The 21,114-nt window shown below is 41.8% G+C and overlaps 1 protein-coding gene across 2 annotated transcripts; it reads left to right on the top strand.

Moving 5' to 3' along the window:
* The first annotated feature begins 273 nt into the window (after positions 1-273).
* Positions 274-18,419, top strand: LOC139947046 (uncharacterized). 2 transcript variants are annotated; one of them, XM_071944873.1, is made up of 11 exons: positions 274-370; positions 7,523-8,014; positions 9,867-9,932; positions 10,021-10,086; positions 10,178-10,246; positions 10,338-10,403; positions 10,495-10,560; positions 10,652-10,717; positions 11,970-12,106; positions 12,211-12,472; positions 16,778-18,419. In XM_071944873.1, exons 2-11 carry the CDS (start codon positions 7,561-7,563, stop codon positions 17,023-17,025), a joined length of 1,500 nt encoding a protein of 499 aa, XP_071800974.1. In that variant the 5' UTR covers positions 274-370; positions 7,523-7,560; the 3' UTR covers positions 17,026-18,419. The 2 variants fall into 2 exon arrangements, with proteins under 2 accessions (XP_071800974.1, XP_071800975.1); XM_071944874.1 differs by lacking the exon at positions 10,021-10,086.
* Positions 18,420-21,114: the final 2,695 nt, after the last annotated feature.

Raw genomic sequence — 21,114 nt, 5'->3', positions numbered from 1 at the left:
GGGCCAATTTTGAGGCAGGACACAGGGTTTGGTCTTACACAGTGCAATACTTGGGTTTCATGATAAAGGTGGTCAAAAAGCGCAGAGTCGAGCTAAAAGCCAAATCAATACACGCATGTTTGCCAAGTTTACGATTGTTTTTGTGCCTTTCACCAACATCGTCCACTTTAGAGATAACCATCTGGCAATGTAGCGGAAATGCATGTATACATACATGTGATTGATACATTTATAAGGAGAGCGCGTTTAGGGCGATTTTTGCAGAGCCCAGAGGGATCGGTTAGACAGAGTCAATCACATACGGTTTTTCAAAGTAGAAAGTGCTGTAAGTTCGTGGAGCAGGACAGAAGTTGGAGTTGAAGTTAAAGTCGTAAGTTGAAGTTTACTGAGCATGTTGTCTATTACTTTGATTATTCTTGCTTGTGGTGGGCTAGGTCTTTACGACATTCCCCTTGGCATGAATTCAGGAATATACCTATATAAAAAAATGTACAATTTTTAACGTGATTGCATTGTATGACACTGTAGATACTAACAGTGTCACACAATCCAATCAGTGAGTCGCCGGTTGCAAAAGCGTTGGCTTGCGACAAGGGCGAGAAAACCAACTGGATAGTGGAATAATTCCCGCAAAGGCACACCTATTGAATGTCACACCTAGATCGGTCACGCAATTAGACATTATTTGTAAACTCTTTGTGAAATCGGCCCTGGCGTAGTATTCGCTTTGAGAAAGTTCGTGTGCATTCCATTTTATACTTCCTGCGTGTGCGAGCTCTGCTCTTTTAAAGTTTTAGTTGGGAAAATCACTCTTTAATCGGTTGAAACTAGTGACAATTACATAACAATAATAATAATAATATTAAATAATAATAATAATAACAACAATAATACCTTGGGGGCTAATCATCCTTACTCACAGCTAATAGCTGAATTGCGAAGGACGCGGCTACAACGTGTTCGAGAAGATGGCAATAAAGGGCGCCTTTGGCTACCGGCCATATCAACCCATTATGACCACGGAGCACAGCCAAGATCGAAAGCCCGGTTCATATTTCCTGCGAATGCGAATGCAATACGAATGTTGACGTCACAAATTCGCAACGAAAAATTCGCAGCAGTTCAGCTCAGGTCAACTCACTTGCAAATATCGCTGCGAAAGGAGGGTTGTAACGTCAAATTCATGTCAAATTCGCTTCGCATTCGCATTCGCATGAAGTATGAACCGGGCTTAACACGGACAGCCGGTGCCGTGTCTAGTAGGGCCAGAGGGACTCACACCGGGGCATGGGCTCCTCAGCTCACCAGTATAGCCGTGAGCTTGGGAGCTTGTGGGAGGGACGGGGAGCCAGACCATCAAGTACATGTTTGGTATTGCGGGTTTGTCAGTCGGTACGGACGCATCGTTGATCGAATCCGGAACAACAAATTATTTAAAGGGAACAACAATAATTTACAATATTTTATCTTTAAAGGCCCTGGACACCTTTGGTAATTGTCAAAGACCAGCATTCTCACAACATATGAATACAATAACAAACCTGTGAAAATTCGTAACCAAGTGGTCACGACAGTTTAGAAAATATTTAAAGAAAAACACGCAGCAAACATGTGTGCTTTAGATACAAATCTTCAGGCCTAAACTCTTTTATAACTTCCGGAACATACCGGAAGGTGAAGTTTATTGTTTCCAAAAGAACATGAATTCTGAACCACAAAATTGTATTTTAAAATCTAGGCCTAAAAGCCCATACTTAATTCAAAATGGCATTTATAATTTAACTTTGGTTACCGTGACTCAAAGTTGACCTTTACTTCCGGTTCGAAGTGGGATCATACTCAACAACTACACAACATTATAAATTTATTTTCATTTAAAAACCTTTTGAGCATTGAATATGAGCATTGTGTTAGCGGGACCCCTTGTTGACCTTTACTTCTGGGTCAACCCGTAGTGGAACCAATCGCATTCACTACACACCCGGTTATATTGTTTAGTTATAAACGCTTTGCGCGTACAGGTTAGGCATGCAATTTTGGACTTTATCTCGGGGTCAACTAGAAGTTGGACTGTATCTCAGAAACGTCGTACTTGTTTTTAAAGTTCTTTTCAGTTATAGACTCTTTGAGCATTTGAGATTAACCTTAGGTTACCATGACCCCAATTCGACCTTTATTTCCGGGTCAACCAAAGTGGGACCATATCTCAAGATGTACACAGCCGACTATCAATTTGTTTTCAGTTGGACATTTAAGATTAACTTTGGTTACCTTGACACAATGTTGACCTTTACTTCCGGTTCGACCGGAAGTGGGACCATATCTCAAGGCCCAAATCCATGGCTCTGCTTACCGTAGTCGGCGCTTACGCAAGCAGGGAATTTTGTGCCGACGGCAAGCGTGTTTCACGGGTTAGCGGCAAATCCTGGCTTCTGCGCGTGCGTACTCCTAGTCATACTACGCTTACAAACCTAGCGTAGAAATTCGGCACTAGCACGTAAGCGGGGAATCGTGATTGAAGCGCATAATTCGGCGGTAAGCAGAGCCATGAAATTGGGCCTAGATTATCATTGCCTTTTCAGTCATAAACCCTTTGAGCGTTGAAGGTTAGCTTTAAAGGCAGTGGGCACTATTGGTAATTACTCAAAATAAGTGTTAGCATACAAACGTATGTTGTAGCAAGCAATGGAGAGCTGTTGATAGTATAACACATTGTGAGGAAGTAACGTAGCTTTCGAGAAAGAAGTAATTTTCCACTAAAACATTTGAATTTGATTTGAGACCTCTAAATTAGATTTTGAGGTCCCGAAATTAAGCATCTGAAAGCACACAACTTCGTGTGACAAGGGTGTGTTTTTTCCGTTACCTATCTCGCAACTACGACGACCAACTAGTTCAAATTTTCACAGGTTTGTTATTTTATGCATATATTAAGATAGACCAAGTGAGAAGACTGGTCTTTGACAATTACCAAAGGTGTCCAGTGTCTTTAACGTAACCGTGACCTCATGTTGGGCTTTACTTCCGGGTCAACCGGTAGTGGAACCATATCTTAATTACTATACCCGGTTTCCAATTGTCTTTCAGCTATAAAAAACAAAACAATGTGAGCAAAACATTAATTTGGGTTTTTACCCATATTATACACCGATGTGTGGTAGCAATGTATACTCAGTACTTACCCGAGTTCTGTATAAAAACCCACCCGTATACACTGTGCGTAAAATGTGTGTAACCACATCGCACGACACGATGCCCCCGCACACTATCCGCATGCGTCGGCCGTCAGGCCGACAGCCTTGTAAGATCTGTGTTTGAGCCACTGACCTCATTAGTATAATGAGCGCGAAAGGAGAGTTCCCACGGTCAACTCATTACCATAATGCCCGCGAAAGACGAGACATTTTGACATCATACCACCACCACGGACGCTCGTCGAGCATGGTAGGGTCCAAAGGTCGTGATAAGAGAAGTGCGTGATTGGACATCAAAATGAATAATTCATTTGCTTCACATCCTGTGTTGTCTGATAGGTCTGACGAAAGATACACATTTTCATGAGCTGCATGTATACTAGCATATCCGAGAGCCCCCCCCCCCCCCCATTTTTTACCAGTATTGGATTTTTTTATGAAACACATCAAACCCGGAAGTTACAGACCCGACAATGCTGTCAGCCCACAGCCTCCGCATGCGGGTTAGTGGTACGAGTGCGGATGACTTGTGCACAGTAGTCGTACGGTGTGCGTTGAGCGATGTGACGGTGTATATATACGGTTGGGTCTTGCGGTGTGAAAACGCACAGTAGGCACACTGTATACTGCGAAGGCCCATTAGTGCCAGCAAAAAATAAAATTAAAATCCGTTATTACGGATTCGCAATCCGTTATTACGGATTAGTAATCCGTTATAACGGATTTGCAATCCGTTATTACGGATTAACAAGCCGTTATTACGGATTTGGAATCCGTTATTACGGATTAATAATCCGTTATTACGGATTAGTAATCCGTTATTACGGATTTACAATCCGTTATTACGGATTTGCAATCCGTTATTACGGATTAGTAATCCGTTATTACGGATTTACAATCCGTTATTACAGATTTGTAATCCGTTATAACGGATTTGCAATCCGTTATTACGGATTAACAATCCGTTATTACGGATTTCCAATCCGTTATTACGGATTAGTAATCCGTCGAGGATCGGTCGAGTTGGTCTTTGAAAATCGTTCTGTAACCGTTTGTTGTAAAATGTGTATGGTTAGAAAGATATTGTAAAAGTAGAATACAATGATCTACACAAATATGCCTCGAAATTGCGTGGTTTTCTTTTTACCCTGTCGACTAACACGGTAGGCCATTTGTGGGAGTCAAAATTTTGACTCCCACAAATGGCCGACCGTGATAGTTCGCGACGTAAAAGGAAAATCGTGCAGTTTCGAGTGATGCTTGTGTGGATCATTATATTCTACTTTTAAAACATCTTTCTAACCATATGCATGTCATAACAAACGGTTTCAAACGCTTTCCTGACCAACGTGTTCCTTTAAGCACTGCTTTCGTGAAATCCGGCACGGGTTTAGTGCGGGTTAGCCTACGTTATTCCTTGGGCAGCGACGACGGTTGGTTCAGTGCCGAAATATTATTTCCTTACTTCGTTTAGCGAAACAAAACAAATGTAAAATCATCAGCCATTTGTTTACAAGTACGTTACTTTAACCACACATTTGTTTAATATCGGCCACATTAAAATTAAGGGGGTTGGCCTAATTAAAAAGACGTGATCGTTGGTTGTTTCCACCATAAGTACAATTTCAGTAAACACTAATCTTTCGTCTTTCATTATTTATTTGTCAATCATGAACCCATCGGTTCCGATCAACACCCCATCCACAAATCAACCCCGAATTGTTCGCATTTCATTTATAAACTTTATTAAACCTCCTACAAAACTAAACAAAATAAATACTTTCATATGAAACTGACAGGTCAAAATAAATTAATTTAAATGCATTCTTTAATTAAATTTAGTTTAATCAATAAACCTTCCTTTATTTTCTGCGGCAAAATATAACAGTTTATTGATTTTTAAGTCGTCCAGTGACCACTGTAAAAAGAAAATTCAAGGCCCCACCCCACTATAATCACAAACTTTAATTTATAAAATTATGAAGAATTTTTTCGAAACTACAAGAAGATTATTAGCTAAATTTAAATTTCAGAAGATGAAATAAGATGAGTAACAGTGGTCTCATGTTGATTAATTTAGTTGAAAGGATTTGAAGTTAAAGAATTTTGTTATAGTAACAGTAAGGGTTAAGATCCCCGAGAAATTGACCAACTTGTTTGAGATAAAACTTTTTATTTTTTTATTTGTGTTTCTAATTTAGAGTTGTCTAGCAAATTTATTTGTAGCTTACAATTCATTGTTGAAAAGTAGCCCATACTAGGGGCCCTTGGTTTAATTTTATTAGCTAATTAATTAAGTCTTTAAGTAATATTCTATTTTGCTGTCGCGATTTAAAATGGCCGCTGCGTTGCTTTTTTATAGCTGTGTCAGGCAACAGTCGTTGAAAATGATATTAGCCTCGTCCGCGGTGTTGGTAATAAATAAAACTTTGCGCAGCTAAAACTAGTTTCGTGAAATGCAACTTACGGAAATGGCGCAGCTGCGCAACATTTATGTGGCGTAACTTTACGACATGGCGCAAGTTACGCACATTTTCGTGAATTCGGCTGCTGAAACTCTAAATCTGAGGTCTCGAAATCAAATTCATGGAAAAATACTTTCTCGAAAACTGCGTCACTTCAGAGAGAGCCATTTCTCACAATGTTTCATACTATCAACCTCTCCCCGTTACTCGTAACCAAGTAAGGTTTCATGCTAAAAATATTGTTTTAGTAATTACCAATAGTGTCCACTGCCTTTAAGTGTCTGTGTTTTAGAGTAACGGTGTATTAACGATAGGGCTAGGGAAGATATATAGCAATCGGCGATATACAGTGGCGTAACCAGAGGGGGGGCAGGGGGGCCGGCGCCCCCCCCCCCGCTCAGAACCCTTGCCCCCCCCCCCCCCCTCTTGCCCCCCCCCCCCCCCCCCATATGAAATCAGAGATAAGTATATTCTTATACATAGGATTTATATATAAATCGTTTAAGGCTGCATAAAATGCTGTCGTAAAAAGGAAAACAGTTATTCATACCAGTAGACTATAACATGAAAAATGCGTGGAAACGCGCGCGCGATCGTATTGGCGGTAAATGTTTGTTGTGGTTTTGCGGTTACAGAGAGTGCAGGATGTGACAAAGTTCTGTTAAATACGTGGTGGTCTGAATGCAGACGAATACTAATAGCTCCGTAAACACAAAGTCAGATCATGGAGGAAGAAATTTCTACCTCCATGGTCAGATGCACTACAGAGAAATTTACGACAGCAAACAATGGCCAGCGAAAAAGTTTGCTTAGACCATTTCTTCTCCTTTGAAGCAAGCGGTGCAATTGAGAGGTAGGCCTATTTTAAATATCCGTTTCATAACTAAAATGTGATTATTAAACACCCACAATTTCGATCCTGTATTTTTTTTCTTTTTTTTGATGGCTTACACTTGTTACAATAAGGCCGAGTAAAAAAAAGAAACATGTTTAGTGTCTGGGTTTCTCAAAAAAAAGGAAGGAGGAGGGGCTTTTTATTTTTTATTTCAAGATGGCCGCCATGAATGTCAAATATCAACTGTTTTTTCTGCTGCTGAAATACAAAAAACATTAATGAAACAGTTTGGTCAAGGCATTCAGACAAGACATTCAGATTTTTTTTTCAAAACAAAAACAAAAAAAATTTGCATAAAAAAAATTAAGAAAAAAAAGAGGTGTCCTGTAAAAAGGAAGCGGGCGGGGACGCTAAACATTTCTATTTTTCTATTTTTACTTGGCCTAATATTATTATGTTTTGGGTATTTACACACCCACAAAGCCTATTTGAGAATGCCGTGTACAACTCTAAGTTGGTACTTGGTGACCACAGTTGGTAATTTAATCCTTTTATCTACAGTCAAAAAGTTTTATCTTATACAAAATGACAAGTTCCCTAAGATGTTGTTGTTTTCGCAATCTTTTGTTACCTGCTGACTATGTAGACTGTTTTAGAACTGCATTGGTGTGTATCAACTATATATCAGTTAACACATTTAATAATAATCTTGCACTTCTTTGGCCCCCCCCCAAATTTAATCTTTGCCCCCACTTGCCCCACCAAATGAAAATGTCTAGTTACGCCACTGGCGATATACTCTAACACGTATCTTGTCCCATAAGATCTCTCGATAATACCTGAGCCATAGGAGCAATACACTTGGCAATTCTGCCACAATTTAATAATTGCAATTCCGCCACGATATCTTTGACAGTTTATTTATTTACACACAAACGGGAAGTTTGTAACAATAAGACTTGAATTATTACCGTACACCGGGAAGCTATATTATATAAGTGTCTGTTCCTTAATTGTTTTCAATCCAGAGGAAACATCAGAACTAATCTGTTAACTCTGGGTCAGCATGGGGCCGTTTGTCTTTCTCGTGCTTGTTATGATTGTGACGTCTGTAGAGTCAGTAGAGAGCGATGGCCCATCACCTACGTTCAGTGAAAACAGTGTGTGCCAGCAACAAGTGATCACCATCAACCCACTAGTATATTCACAAAGCTCTCCTCCATTGAACTCAGAGATAGGCTGCAATTCTTCCACCATTCAACACATCGTTGCAACTGAACAAATGGTAACAAGGCGACAGCTTGAGGAACTGGAGATCGCAGTATCGACCAGCCAAGAAATGGTAACTTCGGAACTAAGAAACGCAACACACCAGTTTAAAGACACAACACTTCAAGTGGAAGAGTTGCTAGTATCATTGTCTGGTTTTCAAGAAAATGTTACTTCTGAGGTTCTGGGTATAAGACGACAGCTGGAGCAGCTGCAAGTCCTGGTATCTGCGTTAAAGGAATTCCTTCATGGTAAGGTTATCCTTTGGTTAAAAGAAACCATCGTTATTTTGCCGTGAAGATCTAAATTTTCTAAAGTATTAACAATTTTCGGAATGAATGTTGATAAATACCAGTCTTAGGGGTCAACTCCCATCTTCGACAAGCGTACAAACCGTACACAGTTTCACTAGCCCGATGGAGCTATGTTTTTATAGTTCGAATTTAGAAAACCAAAGCGTACTGCAGGCCACTGTATATTATTTTGAACGGCCCGAAACAACAAACAAAGCGCAGTACGATTTCAGAAGTTTTGAGCGTATACAAAGCGTGTTCATAACGATTTGGACGTATGCATACCGTATTAATAACTTACATTAGAACGTTTCCATAACAATAGCGTTTTGCCAGCGTTCACAACGTACGGTAATCTAATTACTGCATATAGCGCGCAACAGCTTATTGCCGACGATCACATGTAGTAGCCTATAAAGAGGGTGCCTCGTTCGACGTTTGAAATAATAACTACACTTGACATTGTAGTAATTCCTCCTGCGAACCCAATTTGTATATACCGACTCCCATAAACGCTGCCAATACGCCATTCTACGGTAGCTGTAAGTTAGAAACACGTTCAGTAAGTTATGTGGTCGTCCGGAACACGTTAAACACGTTGGACACTCAAAGCACGTTACTCATAGGTTAGAAATAAGTCGTGGGTACGCTAGACATTAGAGAGGTTTCGCAAGAGCGTGTGGATCTAATACAGATACGGATATCCGTATCCGTTCACGTCAGCCGCGTGTTGGTATTTGTTTCGCAAAATATAGGTATGTCACTTGAGTGCGCTCGCACTCAACACGAGTGTTTTTCCCGCGACAAGCATGACCTATAAAGACCCCGTGTTTTATACACGGCATTTTCTCATCGTTTTGCTTGCAAATGACTAACAATTTTCTATCAACACCAAGCACGATACCAGTGACCGTGGGAATTGTTTTTGATCTGGGACAAAAAGACAGCTAAAAGGCTGCAAAACAGTATTCATTTTTCTACGACGTCTATGAGCTCCTGTATCCGTAGCAAACATGTGTGCGCAAAATACGATAGTCGCGGATACGCGTCACGTGAACACACAAAGAGACGTATCGGTATCTGTATGTGTATCTGTAGACTGCGAAACATCTCTATTATCTCGCCGTATATCGACTTATGCTAAACTTACATGTAACGTATGTAAACGTGTGTTAACGATCGTATAACTTACCTACAACTTATGCGGAACTTATGGTCCACACGCTGGCATACGTCGAGAATTTGTGTGCGTGCACACAATTTCTCGACGACCTCGCCTTACAACGACGTATATCAGCGTGTTTCATCAGCATGCTCTTAACTTACACAAAACTTACCCATAACTTATTCGACGTACGTCAGAGTGTTCGCCAAAATTGCCATACGTGGGCATACGCAGACTTAAACGTCGAGGTGTGACAGGGCCTAATTAAGTTGAAGACTCCTTTTCTCCTTAAAAAAAGTACCGAGGATTTGTTTTCCATGATTAAAATACACCATCAAGGATGTTTTTTCTTCATACAAAATGTTTTGAAAATTTGCTACGAAGCAGATTGGGTGCGCAACAACCTGAAGGCCTACATTAGTTTATTGATTGTGGTTAATGAACATATAAGGATTAAATATAATACCAATGGTTCAATGTTCATGATTAAAAAGGATTTTCTTTAGTTCCAGAGAAAGATTTAATTGTTTGACATTAATTTTGATTTGAACGTTTTCAAATTATTTGTCATCACCAAAACAAGTGACTGTTTTACTTCCTAAATCCATATTGACATGACGTCCTCTTTCCTGATTTACATTAAAGATTCCTCCACCAAGAACCAGGCAAGTACAACTGATGCAACGGAGAGAATCACAACAACGGAAACAGGTAAGGGGCTTTATCGAATGCAATACAGGTGTCTGTTTAGTTCCTAAATCCATATTGACATGATGTCCTCTTTCCTGATACATTAAAGATTTCTCCACCATGAACCAGGCGAGTACAACTGATGCAACGGGGAGAATCACAACAACGGAACCAGGTAAGGGGCTTTATCGAATGCAATACAGGTGTCTGTTTTACTTCCTAAATCCATACTGACACGATGTCCTCTTTCCTGATTTACATTAAAGATTCCTCCACCATGAACCAGGCTAGTACAACTGATGCAACGGAGACTAGAATCACAACAACGGCAACAGGTAAGGGGCTTTATCGAAAGCAATACAGGTGTCTGTTTTACTTCCTAAATCAATATTGACATGGTGTCCTCTTTCCTGATTTACATTATAGATTCCTCCACCATGAACCAGGCTAGTACAACTGATGCAACGGAGAGAATCACAACAACGGAAACGGGTAAGGGGCTTTATCGAATGCAATACAGGTGTCTGTTTTACTTCCTAAATCCATATTGACATGATGTCCTCTTTCCTGATTTACATTAAAGATACCTCCACCATAAACCAGGCTAGTACAACTGATGCAACGGAGAGAACCGCAACAACGGAAACAGGTAAGGGGCTTTATCGAATGCAATACAGGTGTTTGTTTTACTTCCTAGATCCATATTGACATGATGTCCTCTTTCCTGATTTAAATTAAAGATTCGTCCACCATGAACCAGGCTAGTACAACTGATGCAACGGAGAGAACCACAACAACGGAAACAGGTAAGGGGCTTTATCGAATGCAATACAGGTGTCTGTTTTACTTCCTAAATCCATATTGACATGATGGAAAACATGTCCGGCGTAAGGGCTCCAAGGATTCTGCCCGACTTATGTCTTTCTTCCATCTCTGCGTGCTGCATACGCATCCTGCGCAACTCCTCCTCCATTATCCGCCTGGCCTCGACGGCGTCCTCGACTATGTTTTCGGCTGTTATAATCTCCATCCGAAGCAACTCTTATTCATCGACCATTGCCCTTGGTCCATTTTTGGTCAGTTGTACACCTCTAGAATAACCCTGTCTCCCACTAGTTACAGCAAATCCCACTTCTGCCACCAATGTAGCGATTCCCGTTTTTGGGTCACCAGCACAGGACGAGCGGCAGTCCTGATGGCACTAGGGGTGAGGTTGTTAGGCGACCGTATATCGCCGCATGTAAAAAGAATGTGGGGAAGGGGGTCTAGAAACTGTAATAAACTACTGACTTCCAAGGAGTCAGGGCAGACACAAGTTCCTCGTTTACGATTGATCCGTTTTATTAATTATCTCTATCAAAGCACAGTACTTACTGATTCCAAATACGTAATCCTCCTTTCCTTAAGGCCAGATATGGTCACTTAAGGCAAATGAAAATACTTAAGATCACTTAAATCCCTCAAGTATACATGGAAATCCCTGAAGTATTTGGAGAGCCCTTAAGGTAATTGAAACTGTATAACAACAGCTGCCTAAGGGCCTGATAAAATCCCGGATTCCAGAGCAAACAATACATTGTACAACAGAATATGAACTCCTTTCGGGAGTTGATTATAGCACTTGCCACAAACAACACAGAAAAGAATCCAATAAAACCTACCCCTCGGTTACACAACTGTCACCACCACGCACAGCAACTCCCAATGCTCCGAACGCTAGCCCTGCTACTCCGAACACAAAAAACACTAACCACGTCGACTCCTTACGCCTTCCCGCCAATTGTTATACACCGCTACTCAAAAACACGTTTGCACCATCCGCTGTCCACAGTCTGAAACTGAGCACTATGCACTCTCTACGCACTAAGCAAGCAGCGTGCTCCCCATAATGCCCCCCGCGGCAGCTAGCGTCCCGCCAAAGCGCCTATTCGCGCGCTAAGGGCGCCTTCTCTCGCGCCTTGCCTGGTGCGCCACTGTGCGGTACCATTTTGTTACAGGATTTTAAGGCAGATACGGGAATAATAAGAGTCGACGTTTTTGATTTTTACACTTGTACAGTTGCCCCTCCGAAGGATTGTTCTGACATTCTTGCGAGTGGTGTATCGATCAGTGGCGTGTACACCGTTCAACCTCTAAGCTCCGGTGAGGCTTTCCAGGTATACTGTGATATGGAGACAGACGGTGGTGGATGGACGGTAAGTTAACACGCTAACTAATGACCGGATTTGTGATTTGTATCGAGGGAATTTTATCAAAGTGAGGAAGACCAAGGTATTAAAATCCATTTTTTTGTTGAAAGGTTTTCCAGCGGCGGAAGGACGGCAGTGTTGATTTCTATTTGGACTTTGCCAGCTACAGCCGGGGCTTTGGGAATCTAGAGGGAGAGTTTTGGCTCGGTAACGACAACTTGCACCGTCTGACCGCTCAGGGCGAGTATGAACTCCGCGTAGATCTCTCAGACTTCGAGAGTGAATCCAGGTTTGCAAAGTATGACTCATTTAGCATCGCTGATGTTAGTGGCATCTACAGGCTCGCTGTTGGAAGCTACTCCGGAACCGCAGGTATTGACCCAATTCACATGACGTCATCATCAGCATAATCTTGGAACCGCCGTACTCTTGTGGGCAATGCCACTGTGCGTTATTCGGTGAAGTGCACATTTTTTTTAGGCGACGCGGCGTTTACTAAATGCCAACCAAAATGGTGAGCGTGGCACAGTCGCTGCGTGTGACGTGCGTTCAAAGGGGTCAAAACAATCAGTAACATTTCTAATTTATTGAGAAAGGAATCTATTTCTGAACGTAATATGGTATTACAATTACGAACAATTTTTTTTCTGCGTGGACGTAATCAAATCCTGTGATTTTTTTTTATCTGATTAATGTTACAACCTGTTGAAAATTACAAAGGTTAGTTTAATTTATTGTGACGTCGACTCGAGCGGCCGTTTTCGCTGCAGCTATTAATTAAGTTAGGAACTGACACAATAAGAAAATAACTGTTCTGAAGCAATGTCTCCTTGATAAAGATAATGGTTTATTCTGATTCCTTATCTCTCTCGTCGATTCAACTCCTTTTTACCTTTTTATGATTCTGTCTGATTATTTCCTTTTATTAACATTAATCTTTAATCAAGCCCTGGGTTTGCACTACCAACCTGTTCTTTCCTACGATCCTCCCTCCAAGCCAGCCGAATCAATACCAATCGCAGCCTACAAAAACTTAACTGCCGCGGCCTGTGGTCGGCCACATGATGTCCATGTGATCCCCACGCGGGGATCACGCGTTGTGGAGAACGCTGATGATTGTCTCATTGTGCGTGCGGTTTTGTTGTGAGCATAGATATCTATATAATGGACCCTTCCCATGAAATATGCTAATCACATTCACGCATGCGTACAGACCCTGTTGATTGGCAAACGCCATAGAGTTGTGCACTTAGCAGACGCGCAATCGCGTCTGCGTCACGCACCCATTAGCCGTGTACAAAACAGCGCGATGTTCCCTCATTTTGCCAACCAAAACGTTTGTGCACACGCGCTATGTGCAATTTACATATTTCATGGGAAGGGTCTATTAAAGTAGAGACCAACTTCCTACCCGCGGCGTTGCGATATCCGACTATCCGCTTGCACTCGGTTACCTCGCCCCCTCTAGGACGAGGTTGCGCTGGGCTGATCGCACGGGCGCCGTCATGTTGTTTCACGTCAAGTGGTGCCCTAACCCTAACCCGCACCCTGCTGAATTTATGCGTCCTGGGTGGATTTCACAAAGGTAGTCCTAACTTAGGACTAGTCCTAGGCAATGCTAAGAGATAGGACCAGTCCTAGGCAATGCTAAGAGATAGGACCAGTCCTAAGTTAGGATGAGATACTGGTCCTAACTTAGGACCAGTCCTATCTCTTAGCATTGCCTAGGACTAGTCCTAAGTTAGGACTACCTTTGTGAAATCCACCCCGGGGTCAATTTCGGGGTTCCCGTGGGTTAGGGGAATGTGTTGTTTGTGGCATCACAGTCAAAGCGCGAGCGTGTAGTAACTTCGGGGTTGGGGGCTACCCTTGGGTTGTCAGGGGGTACGTATGTGTTGTTTCATATACCCGTCACGCGCCTTTTGTGATGTGGCGCGTAGAGTATGGAAGCAAAGAACAATGCACGGGATCACCAAGGGGGAACTAACGGAGGCCTACGCGACGACGGAGGTGGGGGTTATTAGAGCACGTGGGACAGGGAGAGGGAATGGGCAAACAGTGTGGTAAATCTGTGTGGGAAGGGGACGGGGAAACAGCAACAAATGAAGGGAACAAATTAAAAGGACTGGGGAAATAAAACGGAAAAGGAAAAAGGACTAATGATGACATGGGACAGGGGTATAAACGCCGGGAGAGAACCACTGGCCGGACTCCCGCGCGAAACTGCAAAACATGAGTTATGGGCAAACAGTGGCAAGCAAAGAACAATGCCATCGCACGGGCTCGCAGGGACGAAGGCACACCGAGCTCGAGGCGCGGGTAAGATATGGGACGGTAGAGAGAAGGGGCAAAAGGTGGGACAGGGGACGAGGGTACGGCACCAAAAAAAAAATACGGGGCCGGGGATATAACAAGCCTTCAGGAAAGAAATTAAAAATGACTCATAATCGATACGGGATAGGGAAATAATAAACTGAACGTAAAAATAAACGAAACGGGGTATAAAAGGGACTGGGAAATTAGGCCTACCAACAGCAGCGGGACCCGCGCGAAACTGTAAAATTGATGGGATCGACATAACAATGAGAAATGGGAAAAAAGACGGGGTGTATACAATTTGACAAAGCCACGGTAATTTGTATTGTGACACTGCCCTCCACTACCTCTCCCCGAACATTTTGCTGCATTTTATACGAAAAGCTTTCTAGCGAAGCGCGGCATCCCGCTAGTAACTCTATGATTTTGCCATACAACGACATCACCATTGACCAATGAAAACACTACAAACGGTCTATGTGCGCTGACATCTTGTCATAGACCTTATCGCAAATACCAATGCGCAAGCGCAGACTGTTGAATGAGGTGCATTGTGGGATAGATATGAATCAAATTTGCTACCAGCTAGACCACAATGCATCTAATTCCAAGCTTTACGCGCGCGCCCCAGTATTTGCGAAAAGGTCTATTTTGCCATACACGCGTCTCACGCGATGATAATTTTGCCATACGCGCGTATCGCGCGGTATCGATACGCCGCGTCCACAGACGACACAAAGGGTAAACCTCGTTCCCATGCAGGGTGATCGATCTCACCGCGCCATTTTCCCCCAGGCAACCCCAACCAGGTTGGGCGTTTTTGCGTGTTCGTTTTTGCGTGTTCGGTTGAGCGCGGTGACGATGCTGTTCAGACCAACCGGTAACCGACTTGTTGAGTTGGTTGGGCTTTAGTTGGGGTTGCCAAAACGCACTCCTGGAATTGGCCAATTTAAATGTGCTATATGCTAGCACATTTAAATGAGCCATTGATGAGCGTACGTATTCATTATTATTTAATATTTTCTACGCGCGCAAGCATGTATTTCGTCTTAAAGAATGTTTTTGTTTTTGTTTAAAAAAACACGTTTTCGTGTCATAAAAAATGCGGGCGTGATCAACACGCAAATAATCTTAAAACTACGCGCGCCGCACTTGACCTAATGCATAACCAATTTCCTGAGCCATTCAGCGTTGTTTCCTAGTACATCCCTCCCAGGGGTATTGATACGGCGCGCTGCCCATGGTAGCGAGGATGACAAAGGGTGGCCGAGCTCAGCGTTCTCCGGGTTCTATTTATATGGCACACGCCAATCATGTGCCCGGCGCCGCTGGCGGCAACTGTCAGTAATTGCGCCCCCATGCGACTGTTTCGCGACATTAACAAGGGGATGTGTCCTCACATCAAACAAACCATGATTAGATAGGTGTGTGCACGGCGCGTGCTCCCCACGCGGGGATCACGCATCGTGCACACATAATCATGTGCCCGGCGCCGCTGGCGAGAACTATATAACTCTATGGAACTAGGTCAACAAATACGCCCCCATTTGACACTTTCGCCATAGTATACAAATATTGACTGCTTCGAGTGCTATGGTTAAAACTATGACTCCCGAGGTGATCCACGGAGCGTTCTATTTTCCCGAGGCGAAGCCGAGGGAAAATAGAACGCTCCAGGGATCACCGAGGGAGTCATAGTTTTTAACCATTGCACGAGTAAAAGCAGTCAATATTTGTTTTATAACACCCCAAATATTTCTAAAACCTGTATTATTATTATTAAGTTACAGACCTGAATGCTACAATCCACGGACGACGCGAACACAGATTGCAAACACTTTTACCTACTGTGTTGCATGTAGTGTCGGACAATCCGAAATGGTTACAGACTATTAATTTATCATCCTCGTACACGCAACGGACGTCTGGGTACTGCACGCCGTGTGCTAGTCTGTCGGACTAGCGCACGGCGCTGTGTGCTAGTCTTCGGACTAGCGCATGGCAAACCGACGCTCTATCACACGGCCGTCGTCTAGCAAAACTAAGACATGTCATGTGACGCGCTCTAAACCAATGAGCAGGCACAATACCTGCAAGGGGTGTTATAATATATAATATAACTTAGACATTAAACATTAAACATGTTACAAACCAAATGTTTACCGTGCCCTTTAACGGAAAGAACAACCCTTTAAATCCATAAAGGTTTCAAAGTTGTTGCTTATGAAATTGTCTATGTTGAACATTGGAAATAAGTTGAACGAAAGTACAACCAAGACAAAAATAAGCGTCACCAAAAACAAAACGGAGAACTTCCTTAGTTGTGTGTACTAAAATTTATAACATCGTTTTTTGTTTCAGGTGATTCGCTGAGCGTCCAAAATAACCAGCAGTTTACAACTAAAGACCGAGACAACGATGCATGGTACAGGAGTTGTGCCCAGACATACCACGGTGCCTGGTGGTACAGGGACTGCCACTATTCTAATCTTAACGGGGAGTATCTCACGACTGGTTATGCTCGGGGAGTTGTTTGGAGGACCTGGAAGGGCTATCGTTACTCACTCAGAACCTCCGAGATGAAAATACGACCCACTCCACAACAATAACACCATACCACTCACTATGTTGCCACTCACGAATGACAGACAGACAGTACCAATCATCGAAATAAATTGTCCGCATGTCAGATGTACAATCATCGATCTCCTTTATACTGACATTAGACCTTATCGCAAAATGTAATTATTATTATTACTGCTCGACTACAACTTTTTTTTTTTTTACCTGCTACAATATTTGGGAAAGACTAAGACCAAACTCAGTCTTCGCTGTGCGAATCATGTCTGTTCCATAAAGACCAAGAAACCGTACCCAGTCTCATATCCACTTCAACAGCCCCAATCATAGTGTCAAGGTTGTTGAACGTCTGGTGATTGAAGCTGGCAACGGTGATGACAGACACCGCAAGCTTACATCTCTTACATGATATAACATAGACTACATTGTAGGTGTGCTACATTGGGAGTCTGTCTTAAAGGCAGTGGACACTATTGGTAATTACTCAAAATAATTATTAGCATAAAACCTTTCTTGGTGACGAGTAATGGGGAGAGGTTGATGGTATAAAACATTGTGAGAAACGGCTCCCTCTGAAGTGGCATAGTTTCCGAGAAAGAAGTAATTTTCCACGAATTTGATTTCGAGACCTCAGATTTAGAACTTGAGGTCTCGAAATCAACCATCTAAACGCACACAACTTCGTGTGACAAGGGTGTTTTCTTCTTTCATTATTATCTCGCAACTTTGAAGACCGATTGAGCTCAAATTTTCACAGGTTAGTTATTTTATACATATGTTGAGATACACCAACTGTGAAGGCGTGTCTTTGACAATTACCAATAGTGTCCACTGCCTTTAATGTTGTATGAAGAGCCAGTGGTTTCAGTGGTGGAGCCTGTGGTGTTTTACATTTGGAACGGGTACATTTGTGACAGCCCAGTATATTTGTTGAGGGTTCTGTTCGGACTGGGAAAGTTTAGCCCTGACTAGGATGTCACCGAGGTTCTTAAAGGGCGGCGGAATGCAACCATGGGAACCTCGGGGATTGCTGAGTGTAACCTGTTGGAGGTGTGAAGGATGGTCATGTTATTATAAGTATTGAGGAAAATTTATGTAGTTTAGGTATATATATAAATATATTATGTAATGAATTGGGTGGGTGGCCTTAGCTTTCGATCCAAACCGGACCTTCTTCAGAGGCATAAAACAAGTACAAAAAAATACATATCCATTTATAGAAAAAAGAGAGGGGAAAGCGATTAAGGAAAGGATCCAGAATATATATATATATATATATATATATATATTCTATGATAAGGGGTGCGCAGTTGCTGAGGGCCCCAGACAGCTAATCAACACTGATTATTACATTGAATATGCAACTGATTCCACTGAATCTTTCTCCCAAGATATCTGTGACACCCTGGTTAGAATGTATAATGCCAATGGTATCGAGAAAGATACACTTAACTATCTCCTATAAATAAGTTGTAAATAAAGTGTAAATAAAGTGTAAATGTAGTGTAAATAAACTTTTTTTTTTGTAAATAAGTTGTTTATATTGGTTACAACAACTATCTCATGTAGTAATATACAAATCTCAGAAAAAAAAGTTTCATGCACCCTTTACTATCAGTCCAAAATATACCTAAACAACCATACAAACACCCCAATAAACAAACACACTAAACAACACCCCCTCCTCCCAGGTAAAAAGTATGTGGGACAAAAAAATTGTTTGATCACCGGACCTTAAAGATGCCGTAAGAAAATTTGCAGCCCGATCTATACAGGCACCTGGGAGTTTTTCTTACCCTACCAGACACGCACTACTTGCATAACTCTACTTTCAGTCTCTGGAAAGATTTTCTGTCATGTACTCCTGACTTGCCTAGAACCTCTACTCGCCCGTCACCGCCGATCCGATGGGTCGTTCAACAATGGATGCAGTGCTCGCCCTTCGACTCCCGTCAGAACCTCATACGCGATTTTGAAAGACCTCTCCACGCTGTGTATGTCGACTTTATAAGGCAGCTTTTTACTCTGTAGATCGGGAAGCCCTGTGGAGAGCCCTAAAAGCAACCAGAGTTCCCCCGATTCTTCTTCACCTGATTCAGGACTTACATGACGGCAACACCTCCCCCGTGCATGATGTATGTTTGGTCCCGAGATTGTACAAACATTGCATTCTTGTTTGGTCTCTGAATTACACCTTTAATACATGATGTATGTTTGGTCCCGAGATTGCAAAAACATTGCATTCTTGTTTGATCTCTGAATTGCACCTTTAATACATGATGTATGTTTGGTCCCGAGATTGCACAAACCATGCATACTTGTTTGGTCTCTGAATTGCACCTTTAATACATGATGTTTGTTTGGTCCCGAGATTGCACAAACAATGCATACTTGTTTGGTCTCTGAATTGCACCTTTAATACAATTGCACCTTTAATACAATTACACCTTTAATACATGATGTACGTTTGGTCCCGAGATTGCACACACATTGCATTCTTGTTTGATCTCTGAATTGCAACTTTAATACATGATGTATGTTTGGTCCCGAGATTGCACAAACCATGCATACTTGTTTGGTCTCTGAATTACACCTTTAATACATGCTGTATGTTTGGTCCCGAGATTGCAGAAACAATGCATACTTGTTTGGTCTCTGAATTGCACCTTTAATACAATTAAACCTTTAATACAATTGCACCTTTAATACATGATGTACGTTTGGTCCCGAGATTGCACAAACATTGCATTCTTGTTTGATCTCTGAATTGCACCTTTAATACATGATGTATGTTTGGTCCCGAGATTGCACAAACCATGCATACTTGTTTGGTCTCTGAATTGCACCTTTAATACATGATGTATGTTTGGTCCCGAGATTGTACAAACATTGCATTCTTGTTTGGTCTCTGAATTGCACCTTTAATACATGATGTACGTTTGGTTCCGAGATTGTAAAAACATTGCATACTTGTTTGGTCTCTGAATTGCACCTTTAATGCATGATGTATGTTTGGTCTCGATATTGCACAAACATTGCATTCTTGTTTTGTCTCTGAATTGCACCTTTAATACATGATGTATGTTTGGTCCCAAGATTGCAAAAACATTGCATTCTTGTTTGGTCTCTGAATTGCACCTTTAATACATGATGTACGTTTGGTCCCGAGATTGTACAAACATTGCATACTTGTTTGGTCTCTGAATTGCACCTTTAATACATGATGTTTGTTTGGCCCGAGATTGCAAAAACAATGCATACTTGTTTGGTCTCTGAATTGCACCTTTAATACATGATGTATGTTTGATCCCGAGATTGCACAAACATTGCATTCTTGTTTGATCTCTGAAATGCACCTTTAATACATGATGTATGTTTGGTTCCGAGATTGTAAAAACATTGCATACTTGTTTGGTCTCTGAATTGCACCTTTAATGCATGATGTATGTTTGGTCTCGATATTGCACAAACATTGCATTCTTGTTTTGTCTCTGAATTGCACCTTTAATACATGATGTATGTTTGGTCCCAAGATTGCACAAACATTGCATTCTTGTTTGGTCTCTGAATTGCACCTTTAATACATGATGTACGTTTGGTCCCGAGATTGTACAAACATTGCATACTTGTTTGGTCTCTGAATTGCACCTTTAATACATGATGTTTGTTTGGCCCGAGATTGCAAAAACAATGCATACTTGTTTGGTCTCTGAATTGCACCTTTAATACATGATGTATGTTTGATCCCGAGATTGCACAAACATTGCATTCTTGTTTGATCTCTGAAATGCACCTTTAATACATGATGTATGTTTGGTCCCGAGATTGCACAAACATTGCATTCTTGTTTGATCTCTGAAATGCACCTTTAATACATGATGTATGTTTGGTCCCGAGATTGCACAAACCATGCATACTTGTTTGGTCTCTGAATTGCACCTTTAATACATGATGTTTGTTTGGTCCCGAGATTGCACAAACAATGCATACTTGTTTTGTCTCTGAATTGCACCTTTAATACAATTACACCTTTTATACAATTGCACCTTTTATACATGATGTACGTTTGGTCCCGAGATTGCACAAACATTGCATTCTTGTTTGATCTCTGAATTGCA

The sequence above is a fragment of the Asterias amurensis genome, chromosome 14, assembly GCF_032118995.1.
Source record: "Asterias amurensis chromosome 14, ASM3211899v1".
NCBI classification, from domain to species: Eukaryota; Metazoa; Echinodermata; class Asteroidea; order Forcipulatida; family Asteriidae; genus Asterias; species Asterias amurensis.
The sequence above is the reverse complement of the archived record's forward strand: the minus strand, read 5'-3'. Positions and strand labels throughout refer to the sequence as shown.

Excerpts from the sequence above, each read along its gene's own strand:
- LOC139947046 (XM_071944873.1), top strand. The coding sequence starts at position 7,561 with ATGGGGCCGTTTGTCTTTCTCGTGCTTGTTATGATTGTGACGTCTGTA. Across the intron at positions 8,015-9,866 it reads GTTAAAGGAATTCCTTCATG|ATTCCTCCACCAAGAACCAG; the intron begins GTAAGGTTATCC and ends TTTACATTAAAG. Across the intron at positions 10,087-10,177 it reads AATCACAACAACGGAACCAG|ATTCCTCCACCATGAACCAG; the intron begins GTAAGGGGCTTT and ends TTTACATTAAAG.